This window comes from Rhinoderma darwinii, chromosome 3 (genome assembly GCF_050947455.1).
Source record: "Rhinoderma darwinii isolate aRhiDar2 chromosome 3, aRhiDar2.hap1, whole genome shotgun sequence".
In the NCBI taxonomy this organism is placed as follows: Eukaryota; Metazoa; Chordata; class Amphibia; order Anura; family Rhinodermatidae; genus Rhinoderma; species Rhinoderma darwinii.
The window spans coordinates 401,201,155-401,226,986 of NC_134689.1; the positions used below are offsets into that span (position 1 = coordinate 401,201,155).

General features: G+C 45.7%; 2 protein-coding genes across 5 annotated transcripts in view; one reads left to right on the top strand and one right to left on the bottom strand.

The window, feature by feature from the left end:
- MISP3 (MISP family member 3) overlaps window positions 1-12,665 on the bottom strand; it is a 35,026-nt gene extending 22,361 nt beyond the window's left edge. For all 3 annotated transcript variants that reach the window (XM_075859146.1, XM_075859144.1, XM_075859145.1), the window contains exons 1-2: window positions 12,612-12,665; window positions 8,174-8,214 (exon numbers count right to left, since the gene is read on the bottom strand). The gene's annotated coding sequence lies outside the window, so the exon portion shown is untranslated. The remainder of the gene's footprint in view (window positions 1-8,173; window positions 8,215-12,611) is intronic.
- Window positions 12,666-12,718: 53 nt separating this feature from the next.
- Window positions 12,719-25,832, top strand: part of PALM3 (paralemmin 3) — a 43,523-nt gene continuing 30,409 nt past the window's right edge. The window contains exon 1 of one of the 2 annotated variants that reach the window (XM_075855492.1): window positions 12,719-12,761. In XM_075855492.1, coding sequence (XP_075711607.1) covers window positions 12,757-12,761 — 5 coding nt within the window. In that variant the 5' untranslated portion in view covers window positions 12,719-12,756. The remainder of the gene's footprint in view (window positions 12,762-25,832) is intronic. The other variant, XM_075855494.1, reaches the window with a different exon arrangement.

A 25,832-nucleotide genomic window follows, 5' to 3' on the forward strand; every position in this document is an offset into this window, starting at 1 on the left:
GATGGATTTCTTCATTTTTTTCAGCCTAATGATGGTCTGTTTCACTTGCATTGAGAGCTCCTTTGACTTCATGTTGTGTGTTCACAGCATCTGGAGCTGTAATTCCTAAACCCTTCCTCAAATTAGGATGTGAATACCCTTAAATTAAAGCTGGGAGTCTGCACTTTAAGCCCATATTGATTATATAACTGTATATTCATTATGTTTTGGTAAACAGCTAAAATGCCAAAACTTGTGTCACTGTCCAAATAATTCTTGACCTAACTGTATGTTGGGGGTTCTGTGGGCGCATTATACTGTGGTGAGGCGCTATGGCAGCATGACACTGTGTGGGACGAACCGGGTGTGTATGGGCAGGAATTGTACGGGGTTAGAGGTGTGGCTTAAAAGTCACAAAAATTGCATCGGTTGTCTCTCTTTGCAAAATGTGAAAGTTGGGAGGTATGCTGAAGACCTCATCGACATTTTACATGGCACAGACTTAGAGCATGTTCACGCCACAGGTTATCGGACTTCTGTTAGGGCCTGTTTACATCACCGACGGGAGGTAGCGACGTATACCCCTGTATAGGCATACAGTGGGATACGTCGCCAAAACTCCCCAGGCACAGTGCTACATTCAGCGCTACCTGATGCTCTTCCCGGGGATTGTGGCCCTGGGGAAGCTCCTCAAGATATACATTTAACATATACCTGTGACGGATGCCATACAGTAGCAGGGGGTGAGGAAAAAATGGATCGGTGTCCCGGCGCTGTCACTTGTGAAACCAACCCAGTCAATGGTGAGGTTCAGGAAATCAGTCCAAAGTAGGATAGTAAATGAGGAATTGAAGAATAATATATGTTTATTTGTACAACAGCTACGCGTTAGGCTGGGTTCACACTGGGTTTTTTGCAAGCAGAATCATCCGTTTGGAATTTTGAGGAAGATTTTGTTCTGCCTGCACACCGATGTTCGTGGCGTTTTTTTCCCGCGGCCATTGAGCGCTGCGGGCAAAAAACGCAGCGAAATATGCTTTCTCTGCCTTCCATTGATGTCAATGGGAAGTCAGAGACGGAAACGCCCGAAGAAAGGGCATGTTGCTTCTTTTTCCCGCTCGTGGGAAAAAAACGCCTTCGCCTCCCATTGAAGTCAATGGGAGGCGATTTCGGCCATTTTTTGCCGCGGTTTCTGCTGCAAAAAAATTCTGTGTGAACATATCCTTACAGTCTGGCAGTGTGTTACTCAGCACAATAGATAGAAGGAGGGACGGACGATATTAGTGAGGTTGTTACAGTCGTTCATCTCGCCAGGGCGATGTGTGAGAGGGAAGATTTTCAATTGTAATGTGCTAGTGGCATCTTGCTGGAGAGGCATAACGTATTGTTGTGTCAGCCGCTGTGAGCTTTGAAAGTGATGCAGAGAAACAGTGTGTTAGCGTCCCCTGGTTGCTATGGAGATCGCTCGATCTTATATGAAAGTCGCTTTGACCGATTGGAGGGGCGGAAGGGGATGGCAGGTCCGCGTCCTCGGTTGCTATGGGCATCGCTAAGTTAGATGTATGGAGCGAAGCGATGGCACGGGTTAGCGTCCTTGGTTGCTAGGGGAATCGTGAGGAGACTGGCCTGGAGGGGTCAAGTTGGATATGGTAAGTAGGAGCTTTGTTCGTGGCAACATTCGATGTTTCTATGTTGAGAATGTAAGGCAACGGGGCTTTAAGCCTAGGGGTCACATGGGGTTACGGCGCCCCTTATTATTATTTAAGTGTTATGCTCCTGTGTTTCCCTCTCTACCTGTCCCCTCCCCCTTTTATGGGGGTTTTCGTGGTACTTACCTTTTTCACACAGTTTTGGCGGGAAGGTTTCTTATATAAAAAACTGAGCTGTGGCTGAAGAGATGTCAGTCTGACTGGAAGAGGATCCGGAGCAGCGCCCCACCTTCCCTCCCTTACAAGCCGCGGTATTTTTTAGTGGGTTGTCGCCCATTTAAATATGGGTGGACTGTGTCTATTAATTGGGTCTATTTGCCTTGAGCCTTCGGACTAAGCCCTTTGGTTTATGAGTTTAATTATTTGCTATTTATGTTTGTTTGGTAACACTTAGGCATCATTTACACTAGCGTAATATACGCGCGTGCTTTTCACGCATGTCGTACGCACCTATATTACTCTATGGGGCAGTGCAGACAGTCCGTGGGTTTTGTGCAGCGTGAGTGCGCTGCGTAAAACTCACGACATGTTCTATATTTCAGCGTTTTTCGCGCATCACGCACCCATTGAAGTCAATGGGTGCGTGGAAACCACGCAGGTCGCACGGAAGCACTGATTCGCGCAACAGCTGTCAAACTCTGAATGTAAACACAAAAGCACCACGTGCTTTTCTGTTTACAAACATCCAAACGGAGTGTCATAATGATGGCGGCTGCGCGAAAATCACGCAGTCGCGCATCATACACTGATGACACACGCAGCTCTTAAGTGCATTTTGCGCACGCAAAACACCGCGTTTTTAGCGTTCGCAAAACGCACACGCTCGTGTAAATCAGGCTTTAGGCTGGGTTCACACAACCTATTTTCAGGCGTAAACGAGGCGTTTTACGCCTCGAATTACGCCTGAAAAGACGGCTCCAATACGTCGGCAAACATCTGCCCATTCATTTCAATGGGTTTGCCGATGTATTGTGCCCGACGACCTGTCATTTTATGCGTCGCTGTCAAACGACGACGCGTAAAAAAGACGGCTCGTCAACAGAAGTGCAGGACACTTCTTGAGACGTACTTTGAGCCGTTTTTCAAAGATTCCAATGAAGAACAGCTCCAAATTATGGCCGTAATTGACGCCTCGCAAAACGTACATGCAATTACGTCTGAAAATACGGAGCTGTTTTCTCCTGCAAACAGCTCCGTAATTTCAGACGTAAATGCAGTTATCGTGTGCACATCCCCTAAGGGCTCGTCCACACGCTGCAGCCAGAATTTCGGACGGAAAATACGCAGCAGAATACAGTAGCAGCATAATGGATGAGATTTAACAAATCTCATCCACACGCTGCGTAAAAATTCCGAGCAGAAATTAACCTGCGGTGCATATTTTTCAGACCGCAGCGTGTCAATTCCTGCCGCGGAAAGTGACTGAATTGCTGCGTTTTTCAGAGATGTCACCGTCCCCCAACATTGTGAAAAACGCAGCAAAATACGCACCATTTTCTGCCGTAAAAACCACAGGAAATGGTGCGTTTTTGCCGCAGCGGAATGTCTGCGTTTTTCAACGGTATCGCTGCCGAAATTTTCTGCAGCAATTCCGTTGTGTGTGGACAAGCCCTAAATAAATACCGCAGCCTTATGTATTCCAAACGATCTCTTGTGACTTTATTTATGTTTATTATTATTATTTTGGTTTATTATATGAGTGGCGCCTGTGATCTCATGAATGGATCGCTTGTTGTTACAAAAGGAGGCGGTGGGATGTAATTGTTGGTCCAAAATACTGGGTACGGATGATGCCCATTTCCACAAGCGGGTACGTATAGATGCAAATGTTTCACGGACAGGGTTCCCCTGATTGTCAAGTAACGTTCTTCACGATTTCAATAGTGGTGTCAAATTATTAACAGGAAATAAAAAATAAATATTTATAAAAATTTATATTTTTGTAATAGGGAATAGTTGTGGATTGAGGGATTGGGGGGGATGACTCCTTTCTGGGGGTGTAGGGGGTTGAAAAATGGGGAAGTGGACTAGCACATCTTGATGATGAGAAACAAACCCGTTGTGCTGGGGGTTAGACGTAAATGGTGGTGATGGTCGAGGGACGATCTAAAATCTCGAAATATTAAAATCTTAGAATAATGTATCCCTATGGATATGACAAGGAGACCCAGCTCGGGTGAGGAAATAGGGGTAGACACAATGTGGGGAGATTGAAATGGACAACTGTTAAATATATAATACGCAAAGCACACTGATGCAAAAACGCAACGCACACGGACAGATTTTCCCGTTTTGCGCGCGCGTAAATCTGTTACGCTCGTGTGAATGTAGCCTTAAGGCCCTTTTACATCGGCCGGTGCAGCGAGCGCCGATCAACGAGACATCCCGTTACTCTGATCGCTCGTCCCCATACATTATTATCATGTCGGTAGCGCGTCTCTCTGTTTACACCGGGAGATGCGCTGCCGACAACGATAATATTTTACTTTTTTGAAACCATAAGACCAGCAGATGATCGAGTGTTTTGTGAACGCTCATCTGCCTGATAATCGCCCAGTGTAAAACCCCCTTTAGGGTATGTGCACACGATAACTACCATTACGTCTGAAATGACGGAGCTGTTTTCAGGAGAAAACAGCTCCTGCATTTCAGACGTAATTGCTCGTACTCGCGTTTTGCGAGGTGTCAATTACGGACGTAATTTGGAGCTGTTCTTCAAAACGGCTCAAATTACGTCCCAAGAAGTGTCCTGCACTTCTTTGCCGAGGCTGTTATTTTACGCGTCGTCTTTTGACAGCGACGCGTAAAATTAAAGGTCGTCGGCACAGTACGTCGGCAAACCCATTGAAAGCAATGGGCAGATGTTTGCCGACGTATTGAAGCCGTCTTTTCAGGCGTAATTCGAGGCGTAAACGCCTCATTTACGCCTGAAAATAGGTCGTGTGAACCCAGCCTTACAGTTGAGGCAGTGTTTGATCAGGAAAGTAGCTCCTATGTAAGGGCCTATTCACATCAGCGTTCACTTTCCGTTCCGGGTTCCATCGGAGGTTTCCGTCGGGTGAACCCCGCAACGGAAAGTGAAACTGAAACCAAAGCTTTCGTTTCAGTCACCATTGATATCATTGCTAATGGTTTCCGTTCGTCACCATTCCGGCAGAGTTCGACCCGTAATTCATAGGCGCTCGTTCTAGTTTGCCTTCGTTTCTGCGCGTTTTTCTGACGGAATCAATAGCGCAGTCGACTCCTCTATTGAGTCCGTCGTTAAAACGGAAATCAGCCGGAATGGTGACGAACGGAAACCATTAGCAATGTTTCCGTCACCATTGATATCAATGGTGACTGAAACGAAAGCTGTGGTTTTAGTTTCACTTTCCGTTGCGGGGGTTCACCCGACGGAAACCTCCGACAGAACCCCGAAACGAAAGCCAACGCTGATGTGAACAGGCCCTAATTGGATTTAAAATTGGTTTGTTGGTGGGTGATGGTGGGTGACGGTGTTGCAGCAGAGGCATTTTTTGTGTCGCATTTGTAGCTGCCCAATGTTCCTACTTGTTTGTCAGAGGGTTTTTCTTTGTTCCAATATCGTATTTTACTAGGTGGCAGCAATTTTTTTTTAACGTGGGAGCACATATAAGGCCCTGTTTACACTGAGTTCTTTGCAGGCAGAAAAATCTGATCAGATCAGATTTTGACATGCCGCCAGAACACTTGCCGCAGTTTTTGCAGTGTTTTTCGCACTGGAAACCGCTTTCTCTGCCTCCCATTGATGTCAATGCGAGGTCAGAGACGGAAACACCTGAAGAAAGGGCATGCCGCTTCTTTTTCCCGTGAGCGTTTTTTTCCGCTTGGCGGAAAAAAATGCCTCCGCCTCCCATTTCAATGGGAGGCGTTTTTTGGACATTTTTTAAGACTTTTTTGGCACGTTTTCCGACGCTGTTTCCGCATTAAAAAAAAGCGCAGAAAAACTCTGTGTGAACTAGGCCTAAAAGTTATTGTGGGTTTGTGCAATAAAATTGGTTTGAGGTGTGTGCCAGTGTTTTTTAAGACTCGCAGATTTTTTTGTGTGCGATATTGTCGTGATGAAATTTAGATAATAGAAGGCTGACATTTCGGTCTGATGGGATGGAGGTGGATTTTTTTGTGTCTAAACCAGCTTCTTGGGACAATTGAGATGTTTTTCTAAATGCTTCCGTCAGTAGGTGTTTCGGATAGCCTTTTTCACAGAAACGGGAATTGAGGATTCTGGATTGGGTGAAAAAATCTTTATCGATTGTGGAATTTTTCCGTATCCTTTTGTACATTGTTTATCCATTTTGAAAAATTTCCACTTTTATATTCCAGGCAGATATTGGTATCCGCTTTTTTTTAACAAAAGCTTTTTGTTGTGAAGGTATGCCATACAGTGGCATCCGTCACACATACGATTTATGTAGGATGGCTCAGGATGGAATAGCGTAGGCTACTACATTATTTCATCCTCCAAAAAAAAAAGGTTTACTGACATATACCAGCCCGACGGAGGCTAAAAGGCACTCTTTGGCCTCTGTCGGGCTAATGGAACCCTATTTTGGACACATTTAGTGTGTACGTAGGTAGCTTTCCTGTCATACATGCTAAACGTAGGGCCAAAACGTGATGTGAACAGGCTCTATTGTGAAATTGAAATGTCTAGAAACAATTACAGCTCAGCTAAGTTAACCACACAGGAGTGGGACTCTGGAAATTGCAAGCAAACTTCCCGCAAAGGCTGCTGAGAAGGGGAAGCTAGCTGCATAGGTGATAAGTGTCTAGTCGGTAAAAGCCCCACTGATGGGACCCCCAACGATCACTAGAATGGGGTTCCCGAGAGCCTCGCTCCCCTTCACTGCACCTGCCGCAGTGAGGAGTTGAGCATACGCCCTGCCGCTCCATTCAATGTCTATGGCACTGACGGAAACAGCCAAACGCTCTACACTCATAGAGTTGAATGGACTGCGCAGGTTTGTCCGACGCTCCATTGAATGACCTCTGCAATGCGGTCGTGCAATGAGGAGGAACGGGGGGCTCGGGACGCCAATTTTAGTGATCAGTAGGGTCCCCGGCAATCAGACACACATCTGGATAGGTGAAAAATGTTGATTCTAAGAATACACCTTTAATGCGTACAATGACATTCTAGAGAATTGTGAGCTTTTTTGGTAATAGTTTGGAGAAGGTCGGGCGATTCATCTTTATAATAATGCACATGTATGAATATAATACATGGGTGTCCACATACTTTTGGCCACATTTTAGCATAAAATGCACATTTTGCTCTTGGGCACCCCTTGCTGTCAAGGTCTATAAATGTAAGTGACATATAGGACATTGACCTGCAGTATCAATAGGTGAACTGTACATACATCTATCTGACAACGTGTCTCCCTCCCCCGTAGTCATGCAGAGCTCTTCTTATACGCAGTTATCGCTCCTAACAATTTTGTTTCCTAATTACAGACATTAGGGGTAATTTGACACAGGTTTGCTCATCTTGATGACCAGGTTAGGACCACCTGAAACGGAATGTTCAGTTTTGGGTGGAATTGCCATCAACATTCCACCTGGAATAAGTGTGGGAATGAGGTTGTCAGACATCAGTTGGTTTCATGTATAAAACAGTACAGACTCTCCAGAAGCCTATAGAGCCTGTCATTTATTTTTGCTTTTCAGTTATGTTGCAATATGAAGTCTGACAACTCTATTCCCATGAACAGGAATCAAGCCTGCAGTAAGGACAGGTAAGATAATGTTGTGAGTTGGATGTAAAATTAGGTTAAAAAAGACATGGCAAATTTCTAGATCTGTCCGAGGTTGTCACCTCTTTACCAGTAATGTATGCGTCTTAATGTATTTTGTCATTTTCTATAGTTGTTACATATTCTATTCAGTTATTTGGTAGTTGTTTGTTTTTGGGAAAGTTGGGTGACAACCAATATGGCGGCTGTCCTAGCTTTACAGGACTTTTCATCCATCTTTCCCATGGCAGATCTTCCTTGTTAAACAGTGATACTTCTCACCTGCCCATTTAGTTGGATGGCTACTCCGATTTAATATTTAGGGGTCGTTATATCGGTTGTCACTCAGCTTTCCTAGAAACCGATACAGCTGAATAAAACGTTTAACTTCACAGAAGAGGAAAACACAAGGATGTGCTTATGATTACTGACATATTGTATAAAATCACTAAAAAGCATAATGTATCTAAGCCGGTCATGTTTGATACTGCCTGCTGAGCCAGTGTAGCTAAGCCCATCATGTATGATACTGCCTGCTGAGCCAGTGTAGCTAAGCTCATCATGTGTGATACTGCCTGCTGAGCCAGTGTAGCTAAGCTCATCATGTGTGATACTGCCTGCTGAGCCAGTGTAGCTAAGCTCATCATGTGTGATACTGCCTGCTGAGCCAGTGTATCTAAGCCCATCATGTATGATACGGTCTCTGGACATATTGGGGGTGATAACACTCACCTATTCCCAGAACGCTTGGATTTGCTGGATTTCACTGATTTCTGTCAATAGAAGATGAGGAAGATATTTGCTCATGGTCATAAAAAGAGAAAAAAATTAGAAATAAAAGATGCCCCCCCCCCCCCTACACACACACACACACACACACACACACACACACACACACACACACACACACACACTAACCTACGCTCATATACCCATATATACTCTCATACACACTCACATATACTCAGATACTCTCACCTATACCCATATATACTCACACACTCATATATACTGTCATACACACTTACATATATATATATATACATATACCCACATACACTCATATATACTCTCATACACACTCACATATACCCACATACACTCATATATACTCTCATACACACTCACATATACCCACATACACTCATATATACTCTCATACACACTCACATATACCCACATACACTCATATATACTCTCATACACACTCACATATACCCACATACACTCATATATACTCTCATACACACTCACATATACCCACATACACTCATATATACTCTCATACACACTCACATATACCCACATACACTCATATATACTCTCATACACACTCACATATACCCACATACACTCATATATACTCTCATACACACTCACATATACCCACATACACTCATATATACTCTCATACACACTCACATATACCCACATACACTCACATATACCCACATACATATATATATATATATATATATATATAGATCGATCTCATTACATACTCACATACACTCATATATATATTTTTATTTATATATATATATATATATATATATATATATATATATATATATATATATACTCACATACAGGTCTGTTGAGAGACAGTCACAGAAAGAGCGAGTACTTATTAACCAGGACTGAACGAATCCACATATCCAGTATGTGAACCTTCAGCGGGGGTCAGAATACCGCACTACTCCAGTGGGAGCAACTACAAATCCCAGCCTGCACCGTCACCACAGCTCAGGAGCCAAGAACATCTGACCTCTGAACTGCTAACCCTGCACTGGGCCAACAGTTTATCTTACGAGGACAACCCCTTTCCATATGGCTGTACCCCAAAACTCCTCTGGCAGCCGCCGTATAGATCAGATATAACGTCTCTGGGCAGAGAGATTTTCACATAAGAACCATCAGTCTTCGGCTATGTTCACACGCTTATAAAAAACGTCTGAAAATATGGAGCTGTTTTCAAGGGAAAACAGCTAATTTTCAGATGTTTTTTTTAACAACTTGCGTCTTTTGTCGCATTTTTTACGGCAGTTTTTGAAACTGTTTTTTCTATAGAGTCAATGAAAAACGGCTCCAAAAACGTCCCAAGAAGTGACATGCACTTCTTTTTCACGGGCGTATTTTTTTCGTCCCGTTTTTGGAAAACGAGGCATAAAAAAATGCCCCGTCAGAACAGAACGCCGTAATTCCCATTGAAATCAATGGGCAGATGTTTGTATGCGTTTTGATTATTCAGCCGTTTTTCGGGATGTTTACGGCCCGCAAAAATGGGCGAAAATAGCCTGTGTGAACATACCCTTATACGTTACAATCAGTGAAGACAAATAGTTTCTTGATGTCAATCGCAGCATGTACTATATATGTCACCTGACCGCCAAGTGTGACACATCCTCATAGCCCTAGTATTCCTGATAACCCTAGTATTCCTGAGGGACAGCTGCGGCAGGCACTATGGAGGCATATGTGGCAGTCACTATTAGGGCATGTGTGGCAGTCACTATGGAGGCATGTGTGGCAGGCACTATGGAGGCATGTGTGGCAGGTACTATGGAGGCATCTGTGGCAGTCACTATTAGGGTATGTGTGGCAGTCACAATGGAGGCATGTGTGGCAGGTACTATGGAGGCATCTGTGGCTGGTATTCTATGGAGGCATGTGTGGCAGTCACTATTGGGGCATGTGTGGCAGGTACTATGGAGGCATCTGTGGCTGGCATTCTATGGAGGCATGTGTGGCAGTCACTATTGGGGCATGTGTGGCAGGTACTATGGAGGCATCTGTGGCTGGCATTCTGGGGAACGGGGATATCCGTAGCTGGCAACCTAGGGAACATCTGTGGCTTCCACTAAGGGAAATCAGGGGCGCATAATCTAGGAAATTTCTGTGGCTTACACTATTGGGAGGCATCTCTGTGGCTGGCACTCTGTGGCATCTGTGGCTGGCATTCTAGGCAACGTCTGTAGCTGGCACTATAGGGGACATCTGTGGCAAGAGATAATAGGGGATCTGTGGCTGGCACTCTGGGAGGCATCTGAGGTACCCGATGTTAAAGGAAACTCTTTAATCTTGGTGATGTTGGGGCTTATAATAATGGACACGCTGAATGTTGGGGGTTTGTGTTCTACAGAGACATGAAACGCTGATTACCACAGACTATAATTATCACAACCACAAACAGTAGCACAAATGTTTACACTAAATACACCAGTCTGTACCGCCCCACCCCCACATCATTGCTCCATCGTTCACTGGCCTTTTCTATATACATTGATTGGCCTTGTATAACTAAACGCCCCGTCCCAGGCACTGACATAATATATCCCCCCCCCCCTCGAAAACACTGCACTTTCCCCCATCCCTTCTGCTACCAGTCATGATACATCCTGGGCCTCTCCAAGTGTCACCCCCTGCTGGTTATTCCATTTTTTCAGGATTCAGCTCTATACAGAAGACCGAAGACCTACTGTGATGTTGGGCAGCACATAGATGCAGATAATTCGTATTAATGGAGGTTGGGTTTAAGTGCTTTATGGGTAAAAAAAATTAATAAAAATAAATGGAATATAAATATATACATACAAAAAAAATTCCTGAAAGGAAAAAGAGTGCCCCCCTACAGCCCCTGGGGCTATTCACGGCACCGATCTAATCCACAATACAGTTGTACCCTTTCATGCTGTCCTCTAGGAGTTCTAGCCTGCCCTATATATGCACCGTTACTTCACCTTAAACACCCAACAACCTGTAACTACAGCACACACCCTACACATCCAACACCGTCACTATACCCTACACACCCAACACCCTACACACCCAGCACCCTGTCACTATACCCTACGCACCCAACACCCTGTCACTATACCCTACACACCCAGCACCCTGTCACTATACCCTACGCACCCAACACCCTGTCACTATACCCTACACACCCAACACCCTGTCACTATACCCTACACACCCAACACCCTGTCACTATACCCTACACACCCAACACCCTGTCACTATACCCTACACACCCAACACCCTGTCACTATACCCAACACCCTGTGACTACACCCTACACACCCAGCAACCTATTAATACACCCTACACATCCAACACCCTGTCACTACACCCTATACACCCAGCAACCTGTTACTACACCCCACGCCATATACATTCAACACCCTGTCACTCTACCCTACACATCCAAAAGCCTGTCACTACACCCTACAGAACCATTATCCAGTCACCGCGCTTCATACACACTCCCAGCAGCCTATCACTGCACTCCTCACATACACCCGACACATACCCAGCACCCTGTTAGTACTTTCAACAAATCAGACCTTATCACTGCACTACTCACACACCCAACATTGGCACTGGACCCCACTTCCTCAGCAGCTTGTCACTGCTCTATATATTATAAACACCCTGTCACCTCCGCACACACAACTATGACAGTCCGTCCCACACAGCCTGCACCCTGTTACTTTACCATACCTCACACCCTGTCACTGCACCTCACTCACCCTGTTAATGAACCTCACACACCTAGACCCCATAAACTCCAAGCACCCTGTCGGTTTACCCCACACACCCAGTTTCTTGTCACAGCACTCCACATGCTTAACTTGGTACACTACCCCACTCACATACCAGCACCCTCTTACTGTTACCCACACACCCAGCACGCTGTTACTGCACTTTTAACAAATCAAAAACCTTATTACTGTACCCACACACTTGGCACTCTGGCACTGCACCATAAACACCAAGAACCGTGTAACTACACCCCACACACCCAGAACCCTGTCACTACACCCCGAACACTCAGCACCCTGTTACTGATTCCCACATACTCAGCACCCTCTCCCTATAGCCATCGCACACCCAGAATCCAGTCACTGCACCCCAAACACTCAGCACCCTGTTACTGATTCCCACATACTCCGCATCCTCTCACTATAGCCCTCCCACACCCGAAATACAGTCACTACACCTCCACACACCCAGCACCCTGTCACTACACCCACACATCAAGCACCCTGTTACTGATTTCTATTAACCCAAAAATGTTCACTGCACCCCTTACACACCTAGCACCCTATAAGTTCACCCAGCACCCCGCCGCTGTCAATGATTGTGAAAATAAGTGTTTGTGAGCGCTCACCTGGCTGTGTCTCTCTGTGCAGCACCCGTCTCTCTCCCTCTTTCACCTTGAGTGTGTCCTATGTTACTCAGTGGCACAATGAGCTGATTGTGTCATTTGGTGACTGGTTGTGACTGCCTGGTACTGAGGACACAGAAGGACACACATGAGGTATGAGGTCTCCAAAATCACTTACCTGTCTTGTACATATTTGGACGTCACCTGCCTACACAGCAAAAGCCTAAACCCACCAGCGTATTCTGCTATTGTAGAATTAGGGGGAATACTCACTATGCATTGTGGGATACGTACCTGTGCTAAAACATTACTCGTCTAGGTTGGGAGGCAATGGTACACAATAAAGACATTAGTTGTAGTTTTATGCCCATATCAACACTCTGGTATGGAAGAATAATCGACCACGTTGTAACTCCCATTCGTTGAAATGGAGAAGAACTGATGAGAGTTGTTTTCAGCTTCCAGACCCCCACTTACCTGATTCATAAGTCTTTTTTTGGGACAACTCCTCTAAGACACAATGGTTGTACCTGACAGGGCCTGATCACCTGCTTGTATACAACTTGGTTTAGGTATCATATAAACTGTTTCCTGCCACCCAAAGGCAAAATTAGTAATGAAGAAAGTAAACTGGCAAACCCAAGCTGCAATTTGCAGTATTTTTTCATGGTAAAGGGTGCCCCCCCCCCACAGTATTTTTCATTGTAAAGTGTGCCCCCCCCCCCCTTTCCACTAATGTTACCAATGATGCTCCAAAGAATAGATCAAGAGGTGGTGGGACTTCAGCACTTCAGTTTTCACATTTGATGGAAAGCTGATGGAGTGGTCAGGAAAAATGAATACTGGAGAAGGAGTAGACTAGCACATAGGAGAACAGGGGAAGGAGTAGTTTGGCACATAGAAAAGCTAAGGGAACGAGTTGTCTGGCACATAGGAGTACTGTAGAAGGAGTGGTCTGGCACATAGACTACTGCGGAAGTTGTAGTCCTGCACATAGGAGAACTGGGGACGGAGTGGTTTGGCACATAGGAGAACTGGGGACGGAGTGGTTTGGCACATAGGAGAACTGGGGACGGAGTGGTCTGGCACATATATTTAATAAATAAATAATTTCAATAGTTAAAAACTACTGGCGAAATCGACTTCATAAACAAAAAGTTAAATGATAAAATGCTGTCTCCCTGCAACCACCACTAGAGGGAGAATCCTGCATACTTTTTATAGATTGAGCTCAATAATAACACAGTATGCAGTAATGGTAGCTGTAGCCAGCCAGAATTGTATAATTTTAATACTATGTTATCGCCCTCATATGGTAGGAACACTAGTGGAGGCTGGGAAAAGTATCATGAGGATGTTATTACTGTGGTTATTGTAATGTTACTAATGATACTCCAAAGAATAGATCAAGAGGTGGTGGGACTTCAGCTCTTCACTTTTCACATTTGATGGAAAACTGATGGAGTGGTCAGGAAAAATGAATACTGGAGAAGGAGTAGACTAGCACATAGAAAAACTGGAGGAGTGGTCTCGCACATAGAAAAACTGGGGAAGGAGTGGTCTGGCGCATAGGAGATCTGGAGGAGGAGTGGTCTGGCCCATAGGAGATCTGGAGGAGGAGTGGTCTGGCCCATAGGAGATCTGGAGGAGGAGTGGTCTGGCCCATAGGAGATCTGGAGGAGGAGTGGTCTGGCCCATAGGAGATCTGGAGGAGGAGTGGTCTGGCCCATAGGAGATCTGGAGGAGGAGTGGTCTGGCCCATAGGAGATCTGGAGGAGGAGTGGTCTGGCCCATAGGAGATCTGGAGGAGGAGTGGTCTGGCCCATAGGAGATCTGGAGGAGGAGTGGTCTGGCCCATAGGAGATCTGGAGGAGGAGTGGTCTGGCCCATAGGAGATCTGGAGGAGGAGTGGTCTGGCCCATAGGAGATCTGGAGGAGGAGTGGTCTGGCCCATAGGAGATCTGGAGGAGGAGTGGTCTGGCCCATAGGAGATCTGGAGGAGGAGTGGTCTGGCCCATAGGAGATCTGGAGGAGGAGTGGTCTGGCCCATAGGAGATCTGGAGGAGGAGTGGTCTGGCCCATAGGAGATCTGGAGGAGGAGTGGTCTGGCCCATAGGAGATCTGGAGGAGGAGTGGTCTGGCCCATAGGAGATCTGGAGGAGGAGTGGTCTGGCCCATAGGAGATCTGGAGGAGGAGTGGTCTGGCCCATAGGAGATCTGGAGGAGGAGTGGTCTGGCCCATAGGAGATCTGGAGGAGGAGTGGTCTGGCCCATAGGAGATCTGGAGGAGGAGTGGTCTGGCCCATAGGAGATCTGGAGGAGGAGTGGTCTGGCCCATAGGAGATCTGGAGGAGGAGTGGTCTGGCCCATAGGAGATCTGGAGGAGGAGTGGTCTGGCCCATAGGAGATCTGGAGGAGGAGTGGTCTGGCCCATAGGAGATCTGGAGGAGGAGTGGTCTGGCCCATAGGAGATCTGGAGGAGGAGTGGTCTGGCCCATAGGAGATCTGGAGGAGGAGTGGTCTGGCCCATAGGAGATCTGGAGGAGGAGTGGTCTGGCCCATAGGAGATCTGGAGGAGGAGTGGTCTGGCCCATAGGAGATCTGGAGGAGGAGTGGTCTGGCCCATAGGAGATCTGGAGGAGGAGTGGTCTGGCCCATAGGAGATCTGGAGGAGGAGTGGTCTGGCCCATAGGAGATCTGGAGGAGGAGTGGTCTGGCCCATAGGAGATCTGGAGGAGGAGTGGTCTGGCCCATAGGAGATCTGGAGGAGGAGTGGTCTGGCCCATAGGAGATCTGGAGGAGGAGTGGTCTGGCCCATAGGAGATCTGGAGGAGGAGTGGTCTGGCCCATAGGAGATCTGGAGGAGGAGTGGTCTGGCCCATAGGAGATCTGGAGGAGGAGTGGTCTGGCCCATAGGAGATCTGGAGGAGGAGTGGTCTGGCCCATAGGAGATCTGGAGGAGGAGTGGTCTGGCCCATAGGAGATCTGGAGGAGGAGTGGTCTGGCCCATAGGAGATCTGGAGGAGGAGTGGTCTGGCCCATAGGAGATCTGGAGGAGGAGTGGTCTGGCCCATAGGAGATCTGGAGGAGGAGTGGTCTGGCCCATAGGAGATCTGGAGGAGGAGTGGTCTGGCCCATAGGAGATCTGGAGGAGGAGTGGTCTGGCCCATAGGAGATCTGGAGGAGGAGTGGTCTGGCCCATAGGAGATCTGGAGGAGGAGTGGTCTGGCCCATAGGAGATCTGGAGGAGGAGTGGTCTGGCCCATAGGAGATCTGGAGGAGGAGTGGTCTGGCCCATAGGAGATCTGGAGGAGGAGTGGTCTGGCCCATAGGAGATCTGGAGGAGGAGTGGTCTGGCCCATAGGAGATCTGGAGGAGGAGTGGTCTGGCCCATAGGAGATCTGGAGGAGGAGTGGTCTGGCCCATAGGAGATCTGGAGGAGGAGTGGTCTGGCCCATAGGAGATCTGGAGGAGGAGTGGTCTGGCCCATAGGAGATCTGGAGGAGGAGTGGTCTGGCCCATAGGAGATCTGGAGGAGGAGTGGTCTGGCCCATAGGAGATCTGGAGGAGGAGTGGTCTGGCCCATAGGAGATCTGGAGGAGGAGTGGTCTGGCCCATAGGAGATCTGGAGGAGGAGTGGTCTGGCCCATAGGAGATCTGGAGGAGGAGTGGTCTGGCCCATAGGAGATCTGGAGGAGGAGTGGTCTGGCCCATAGGAGATCTGGAGGAGGAGTGGTCTGGCCCATAGGAGATCTGGAGGAGGAGTGGTCTGGCCCATAGGAGATCTGGAGGAGGAGTGGTCTGGCCCATAGGAGATCTGGAGGAGGAGTGGTCTGGCCCATAGGAGATCTGGAGGAGGAGTGGTCTGGCCCATAGGAGATCTGGAGGAGGAGTGGTCTGGCCCATAGGAGATCTGGAGGAGGAGTGGTCTGGCCCATAGGAGATCTGGAGGAGGAGTGGTCTGGCCCATAGGAGATCTGGAGGAGGAGTGGTCTGGCCCATAGGAGATCTGGAGGAGGAGTGGTCTGGCCCATAGGAGATCTGGAGGAGGAGTGGTCTGGCCCATAGGAGATCTGGAGGAGGAGTGGTCTGGCCCATAGGAGATCTGGAGGAGGAGTGGTCTGGCCCATAGGAGATCTGGAGGAGGAGTGGTCTGGCCCATAGGAGATCTGGAGGAGGAGTGGTCTGGCCCATAGGAGATCTGGAGGAGGAGTGGTCTGGCCCATAGGAGATCTGGAGGAGGAGTGGTCTGGCCCATAGGAGATCTGGAGGAGGAGTGGTCTGGCCCATAGGAGATCTGGAGGAGGAGTGGTCTGGCCCATAGGAGATCTGGAGGAGGAGTGGTCTGGCCCATAGGAGATCTGGAGGAGGAGTGGTCTGGCCCATAGGAGATCTGGAGGAGGAGTGGTCTGGCCCATAGGAGATCTGGAGGAGGAGTGGTCTGGCCCATAGGAGATCTGGAGGAGGAGTGGTCTGGCCCATAGGAGATCTGGAGGAGGAGTGGTCTGGCCCATAGGAGATCTGGAGGAGGAGTGGTCTGGCCCATAGGAGATCTGGAGGAGGAGTGGTCTGGCCCATAGGAGATCCGGAGGAGGAGTGGTCTGGCCCATAGGAGATCCGGAGGAGGAGTGGTCTGGCCCATAGGAGATCCGGAGGAGGAGTGGTCTGGCCCATAGGAGATCCGGAGGAGGAGTGGTCTGGCCCATAGGAGATCCGGAGGAGGAGTGGTCTGGCCCATAGGAGATCCGGAGGAGGAGTGGTCTGGCCCATAGGAGATCCGGAGGAGGAGTGGTCTGGCCCATAGGAGATCCGGAGGAGGAGAGGTCTGGAACATAGGAGATCCGGAGGAGGAGAGGTCTGGAACATAGGAGATCCGGAGGAGGAGTGGACTGGTACATAAGAAAAACTGGAGAGGTAGTGGTCTGGCACATACGAGACCTGAAGAACGAGTGGCCTGGCCCATAGGAGAACCAGAGAAGGAGTTATCCGGATGATAGGAGAACTGGAAAAGTAGTGGCTAGGCACATAGGAGAACTAGAGAAAAAGTAGTCTTGCACATATAATTAAGAAATAAATTATTTCAATAGTTAAAAACTACTGGTGAAATAGACTGCATAAACAAAAAGTTAAATGATAAAATTCTGTCTCCATGCAACCACCACTAGAGGGAGAATCCTGCATACTTTTTATAGATTGAGCTCAATAACACAGTATGCAGTAATGGTAGCTTCCGCAGCCAGGATTGTATAATTTAATACTATGTTAAAACAGAGCTATAGCCCCTTTTAAGATGTCTTAAAGGGATTGTCCCACAAAACACATGTATCGCCTAGCCCGCATGCGGCCCCTGAGGCTGTCCTCTGTGGTCCGCGGGACACAGAGCTGCTAGTATATGCTCTGCTCCGCGATGTATGGACAGCGATGTCTGGGGCTTCCCCAGAGCCGGAGTCCTGGGCAGAGCGCTAGTATAGGCTGTGCTCCGGGACTCTGTGGAATCCCCCCGACATCACTGTTTATATATGGACAGTGATGTCAGGGACTTCCCCAGAGCCGGAGTCCCGGGCAGGGCACTAGTATAGGCTCTGCTCCGGGACTCTGGGAAGCCCCCGACATCACCGTCCATGCATGGACAGTGATGTCAGGGGCTTACCCAGAGCCGGAGTCCCAGAACAGAGCGATATATGGACAGTGATGTCAGGAGCAGAGCTGTAATCCCAGGCTGAGTGCTAGAAGCGACTCTGCTCCGGGACTCCAGCTCTGAGCCAGCCCCTGACATCACTGTCCATATATGGACACTGATGTCAGTGGTTTCCCCAGAGTTCCAAAGCAGAGCCTATATTAGTGCTCTCCTCTGGGACACCGCTCTGTGGTTGCCCCTGACATGACGTTCCGGTCCAGAAGTATCCAGTGATGTCACTGTCTATGGACAGTGATGTCAGGGGCTCCTCCAGCAGAGGAATCCCCGGCCAAAGCGTCAGCAACGCACTGGCTGGGTATTCCACTCCTAGAGGGAGGCCCAATGGAGCTATCTACTGGGGGGTGTGTGTGTGTGTGTGTGTGTGTGTGTGTGTGTGTGTGTGTGTCACATCTACAAGGGGGTATGTGTGGCATTATCTACAGGTGGGTGTGTGGCAGTATCTACAGTATCTGCCCTTTGTAGATAATGCCACAGTGCCCTGTGGCATTACCTACAGAGGGCACTGTGGCATTACCTACAGGTGGGTGTGTGGCAGAATCTACAGAGGGCACTGTGGCACTATCTAAGAAGGGGCTGCCCAATCTTGACATTCGGGTGTCTGTCAAATACGGCCACCTGAGCCACCGGACTGCATTTAGCGACACTTAAACTGGAAAACTAGATTGTTAAAATAAGTATGTGGAGAAAGTATTCGGGTATGTTCACACGCTTAACCAAAAACGCCTGAAAATACGAAGCTGTTTTGCAGAGAAAACAGCCTCTGATTTTCAGGCGTTTTTAGACGCTCAAAATGAAGCTTCTTTTAATTTAGGGTATGTTCACACGATAGCAGGCATTTACGGCTGAAATGACAGACTGTTTTCAGAAGAAAACAGCTGCGTCGTTTCAGCCGTAAATTCCTCTCCTCGTAATATACGAGGCGTCTGTGACGCTCGTATATCTTGAGCTGCTCTTCATTGAGTTCAATGAAGAGCGGCTCAAATTACGTGGCAAAGAAGTGCCCTGCACTTCTTTGCCGAGGCAGTCAATTTACGGGTCGTCGTTTGACAGCTGTCAAACGACGACGCGTAAATTACAGGTCGTCTGCACAATACGTCGGCAAACCCATTCAAATGAATGGGCAGATGTTTGCCGACGAATTGTAGCCCTATTTTCAGACGTAAAACGAGGCATAATACGCCTTGTTTACGTCTGAAAATAGGTCGTGTGAACCCAGCCTTAGGGTATGTTCACACGAGGGCGTCCGTAACGGATGAAATTACGGGGATGTTTCAGCCTGAAAACATCCCCGTAATTTCAGCATGTGCAGGCGCTTGAACGCCGCGTCCATTACGGGCGTAATTAGCGCTGCTATTCATTGGAGTCAATGAATTACTGCCAAAGAAGTGACAGGTCATTTCTTTGGCGCGGGCGTCTATTTACGCGCCGTCTTTTGACAGCGGCGCGTAAATTACGCCTCGTGTGAACAGACAAACGTCTGCCCATTGCTTTCAATGGGCAGATGTTTGTCAGCGCTATTGAGGCGCTATTTTCGGACGTAATTGGGGGCAAAAACGCCCGAATTACGTCCGTAAATAGGCCGTGTGAACATACCCTAAGAGCTTCTTTTGAGGCTTGTTTTCAGGTGTTTTTTGAGGCGTTTTTCATAGTGTTCAATGGAAAATCAGCTCCAAAAAACGCCTCAAGAAGTGACATGCTACTTCTTTTTACGCTCCGTTTTTTAAGACAGAGGTGTAAAAAGACGCCCCGTATTAACTAAATGCAGTTTTTCCTATTTCAATGGACAGATGTTTGTAGGCGTTCAGCTTCCGCTTTTTCAGGGCGTAAACGCCCCAAAATACGCCTGAAGACACTGTGTGAACATACCCTCATAGTAATGTAGTATTGTTATAGTAGATCAAATTGATTAACAATTTTGTAATGTATAAAATTTGAAAGTAATACGGCCCATCAACTTCAAATTTTTTCTTTATGTGGCCCACTTACCCGGCCGAGTTTGAGACCCCTGGGATAGGGGATACATGTGTGATCGCTGGGGGTCCGACCACTGGCACCACCAGCGATGGAGAAAAATGGGAACCGAACGTCCCCTGAAGTGCTCCATGAGAAGCTTGGGACTTCTAGGGTCTGTGTCCCACACAAGCGCGACCGGCGCTCCATTAATTTAAATGGAGCTGCCAGACACAGACCTTGGAAGTCCCATGCTTCTCGTGGAGCACATCTGGGGACATTCGGTCCCGCTCTCTCCTTATCGCTGCGATCACACATGTATCCTCTATCCTGTGGATACATGTGTTTTGTGGGACAACACCTTTAAGAAATTAATCCGCACAGAATATTGGAAGTAAAAATGACCTGATGATAGAAAGTGGAGATTTATTTTAAATGAGGTACAACTGAAGAGGATTTAGGATAAAATGCATATAATGGAAATGAAAGGAGCGTTATAAATATATATTTGGACAATTCACTCCCTTATCAAGTTTTCAGTCCTTTACAAAGAATTGAGAAGGAACATGTGAAGCGTATTTATCTCATACATAACCCGCATGTTCTTGAATGATATGTCTCCAGGGGCACAATCCTAATCCAGTCAGAAGACCGATCTGTGGATATGAAGCTTTCTAGATTGTGAAATATTTTGCAATTAGGTGTTGGATTGCAATCTGGTTGACCGTAATTCTTATCTGCAATTACGGATCCGAAATTGTGGATAAAATATGGATACATTCATTTCTATGGCCCACGGACACCTTCCCATGTATTTAGGGTATGTTCACACTGCAGCGTCCGTTACGGCTGAAATTACGGGGCTGTTTTCAGGAGAAAACAGCTCCGTAATTTCAGGCGTAATGGCACGTTGAGGCGCTTTTTCGCTGCGTCAATTACGGACGTAAATGGAGCTGTTTTTCCATGGAGTCAATGGAAAACTGCTCCATTTAACGTCTGAAGAAGTGACAGGCACTTCTTTGACGCGGGCGTCTATTTACGCCCCGCCTTTTAACAGCAGGGCGTAAAAAAAATGACCTTCGGAACAGAACATCGTAAGACCCATTCAAATGAATGGGCAGATGTTTGCCGACGCTATCGAGCCGCATTTTCGGACGTAAATCGAGGCGGAAAACGCCCGAATTACGTCCGCAAATAAGCCGTGTGAACATACCCTTACAGGTAAGTGTCCGGGCCGTAAAAACTGACCTGCAAAAAATGTCATGTCCTATTCTTGTATATAGGGGGCAGTATTATAATAGTTATATTCTTGTACATAGGGGGCAGTATTATAGTAGTTATATTCTTGTATATAGGGAGCAGTATTATAGTAGTTATATTCTTGTATATAGGGGTAGTATTATAGTAGTTATATTCTTGTACATAGGGGGCAGTATTATAGTAGTTATATTCTTGTACATAGGAGCAGTATTATAGTAGTTATATTCTTGTACATAGGGGGCAGTATTATAGTAGTTATATTCTTGTACATAGGAGCAGTATTATAGTAGTTATATTCTTGTATATAGGGGCAGTATTATAGTAGTTATATTCTTGTATATAGGGGCAGTATTATAGTAGTTATATTCCTGTATATAGGGGGCAGTATTATAGTAGTTATATTCTTGTATATAGGGAGCAGTATTATAGTAGTTATATTCTTGTATATAGGGGGCAGTATTATAGTAGTTATATTCTTGTATATAGGGGAAGTATTATAGTAGATATATTCTTGTATATAGGGGCAGTATTATAGTAGTTATATTCTTGTATATAGAAGGCAGTATTATAGTGGTTATATTCTTGTATATAGGAGCAGTATTATAGTAGTTATATTCTTGTATATTGGGGCAGTATTATAGTAGTTATATTCTTGTATATAGGAGCAGTATTATAGTAGTTATATTCTTGTGTATAGGGGCAGTATTATAGTAGTTATATTCTTGTATATAGGAGGCAGTATTATAGTAGTTATATTCTTGTATATAGGGGCAGTATTATAGTAGTTATATTCTTGTATATGGGGGCAGTATTATAGTAGTTATATTCTTGTACATATGGAGCAGTATTATAGTAGTTATATTCTTGTACATATGGAGCAGTATTATAGTAGTTATATTCTTGTACATAGGGGGCAGTATTATAGTAGTTATATTCTTGTACATAGGGGGCAGTATTATAGTAGTTATATTCTTGTATATAGGGGCAGTATTATAGTAGTTATATTCTTGTACATAGGGGGCAGTATTATAGTACTTGGTGAGACATGTTTTATCTTTCTTTATATCCCAAGATACACTAGCAACACCAGTAGTATTCATGTGTATGAGGGGGGATCTGTTACCATTGCTCTCATATGGGTATCTATGTTTGTTTTATTTTATTCTACCTGTCTTTTTAGCTACTGTGATCCATGGTTCATATGATACATCATGATATTTATAAGGTTATTTTTATCTTAAATAAAATTAAATGTATTGTGTGGTGGGAAGGAAATGCTTTCAGCCAAATGAGCATTCAGCCAGCATGATCGTTTTTCTAAATAAAAAACACTGGTGTAATCTACATTACAGCGCCGATCACATCATGTACAATATAGGCCACTTATAATGTGGTGACAGACTCTTTCAGAGACTGGCAGACTTTCTGCCTCAGTTATAGCCTAAGGCCTTGTTCACACGGCGTGTTTTTGACGCCATTTACGCACCGACAAATGCGTAAAAATTGCATGATTTAAGGTTTCCCTGTGACATCAATGGGAAAATGCATTGTAAGTGCATACGAAGTGTTTTTACCCGCACGTGTTTAAAAACTACGTCGTGTAAAAAAAGATGCGTCAGGTCAGTTCTTGGCGTGTAAAATGTGCCGAAAACGCGCCTAATTCCCATAGTCAATGGAAGTAGTAATTACGTGCCAAAAATGCGCACAAAACATGTCAAAAAAGGCGTCAAATGCCTGTGTTTTGTAAAGCACTTTAGAAAAACGCTAGCGTTTTTGACACGTTTACACGTCAGGTTTTTTAAGCGCCGTGTGAACAAGGCCTTGTGCAGTCTATATTTAGACCCTGTTGTTCATTGGAATACAAAAGTGTTCAAATTCATTATAGTTAAAAAGTAATGATCAAAAGTAAATGACAAGACAAAAGGACAAAGAGTTTAATAAAGGTAATGTTTTAAAAAAATAAATAATAAATGTCTCTCCAAAACAGTTAATACAAATTAAACTCTACATGATATAGATGCCAAAATGGTTCAATAAAGTCAAAAGGTAAAAACGGAACCTGAGGCAGTTACTAAATAAAAAGCGATGAGAAAAGTCTAACTGGATAACATATTCAGTTAACTGTTAGGGTATGTTCACACGAGGGCGTCCGTAACGGCTGAAATTACGGGGCTGTTTTCAGGAGAAAACATCCCCGTAATTTCAGCCGTAACGGCAGGCGCTTGAACGCCGCGTCCATTACGGACGTAATTGGCGCTGCTTTTCATTGGAGTCAATGAATAACGGCTCCAATTACGCCCCAAGAAGTGACAGGTCACTTCTTTGACGCGGGCGTCTATTTACGCGCCGTTATTTGACAGCGGCGCGTAAATATACGCCTCGTGTGAACAGACAAACGTCAGCCCATTGCTTTCAATGGGCAGATGTTTGTCAACGCTTTCAAGCCGTAATTTCGGACGTAATTCGGGGGTTAAAACGCCCGAATTACGTCCGTAAATAGGCCGTGTGAACATACCCTTATTTAAATCGTTTGTGCACTGATTTTCCAGTAGAGGGCAGCGTAACATGTAAAAGAGACTGCATGGAAAGTCCCCACCCATACACTCTGTTAGATAACTAAATAAATAAAGACTAGGACACTTCTTTATGGTAATTTTGGGGAATGGCCACAGCTTTATTAAATCTATACATAACCGTAAAATTAAACGATTGGCTTAATTAGCATCCCGCCAGCTGTGACACCTGCAACAAAAGAAAAGAAAACCGAAACAACCGATCCATGTAACACATTCATAAAACACCATCACCACATAAATGAAGGGGAGGGCAGGAGAGTCTTTCTTCACGCTGCAGCAGAAGGTAAAGGGAGGGGCTATACCCTCGAACTCCATCCTATATCCCTTATGGCCACTCCTCCTTTGGAACCTTGGCCCAATCACGCTCCTGGACATTTTTTCCAACTTATGTAACCACCTACTCTTCCCTGCAGTCCCTGGCGCTCTCCCTATGTGGTTCAGCGCCATCAATTCTGTTTACCTACAATACCCATAGGCAGGCAGCAAGTTAGTAGTGGGTGCAAAGGGGTTCCTTGGTTTTAGTATTTTTTTGCCTTTTTTATTTACCCAAATGAAAAAAATTAATTCGTTATTAGGGTCTGACTTCTCGGACCACGGACCAAGCTCATTTTGGCCTTCAGGACCAGACCCATTTTTTCAAATCTGACATACTTCACTTTATGTGGTAATAACTCTGGAACGCTTTTACCTATCAAAGCGATTCTGAGATTGTTTTCTCGTGACACATTGGACTTTATGATAGTGGAAAAATGTGGTCGATAAATTCAATATTTACCAGTGAAAAACACCAACATTTTGTGAAAAATTGCAAAAATTAGAATTTTTCCAAATGTAAATGTTTCTGCTTGTAAGACAGGCAGTTATACCACACAAAATTGTTGCTAATTAACATCCACCATATGTCTACTTTAGATTGGCATCGTTTTTTTGAACGTCCTTTTATTTTTCTATGACGTCACAAGGCTTAGAACTTTAGCAGAAATTTCTCACATTTTCAAGATAATTTCAAAAGGTTATTTTTACAGGGGCGAGTTCAGTTGTGAAGCGGCTTTTAGGGCCTTCTATATTAGAAACCGCCAAAAAGTCACCCCATTTTAAAATCTTCACCCCTCAAAGTATTCAAAACAGCATTTAGAAAGTTTCTTAACCCTTTAAACGCTTCACAGGAATTAAAGCAATGTAGAGGTGAAATGTTCAAATTTCATTTTTTTTTTTTTTTTGCAGAAATTCATTTTTAATAAAAAAAAATTTGTAACACAGAAGTTTTTACCAGAGAAACGCAACTCAATATTTATTGCCCAGATTCTGCCGTTTTTAGAAATATCCCACATGTGGCCCTAGTGCGGTAATGGACTGAAGCACCGGCCTCAGAAGCAAAGGAGCACATAGTGGATTTTGGGCCTCCTTTTTATTAGAAAATATTTTAGGCACCATGTCCGGTTTCAAGGGCTCTTTCGGTGCCAAAACAGTGGAAATCCACCAAAAGTGACCCCATTTGGGAAACTACACCCCTTGAGGAAATTATCTAGCGGTATAGTGAGCATTTTGACCCCGCATTCTTTCAAAGATAATGTAGGTTTAGCTAATTTTTTCTAATTTCCACGAGGACTAAAGGAGAAAAAGCACCACAACATTTGTAAAGCAATTTCTCCCGAGTAAAACAATACCCCACATGTGGTTATAAACGGCTGTTTGGACACACGGCGGAGCTTAGAAGGGAAAAAGCGCTATTTGGCTTTT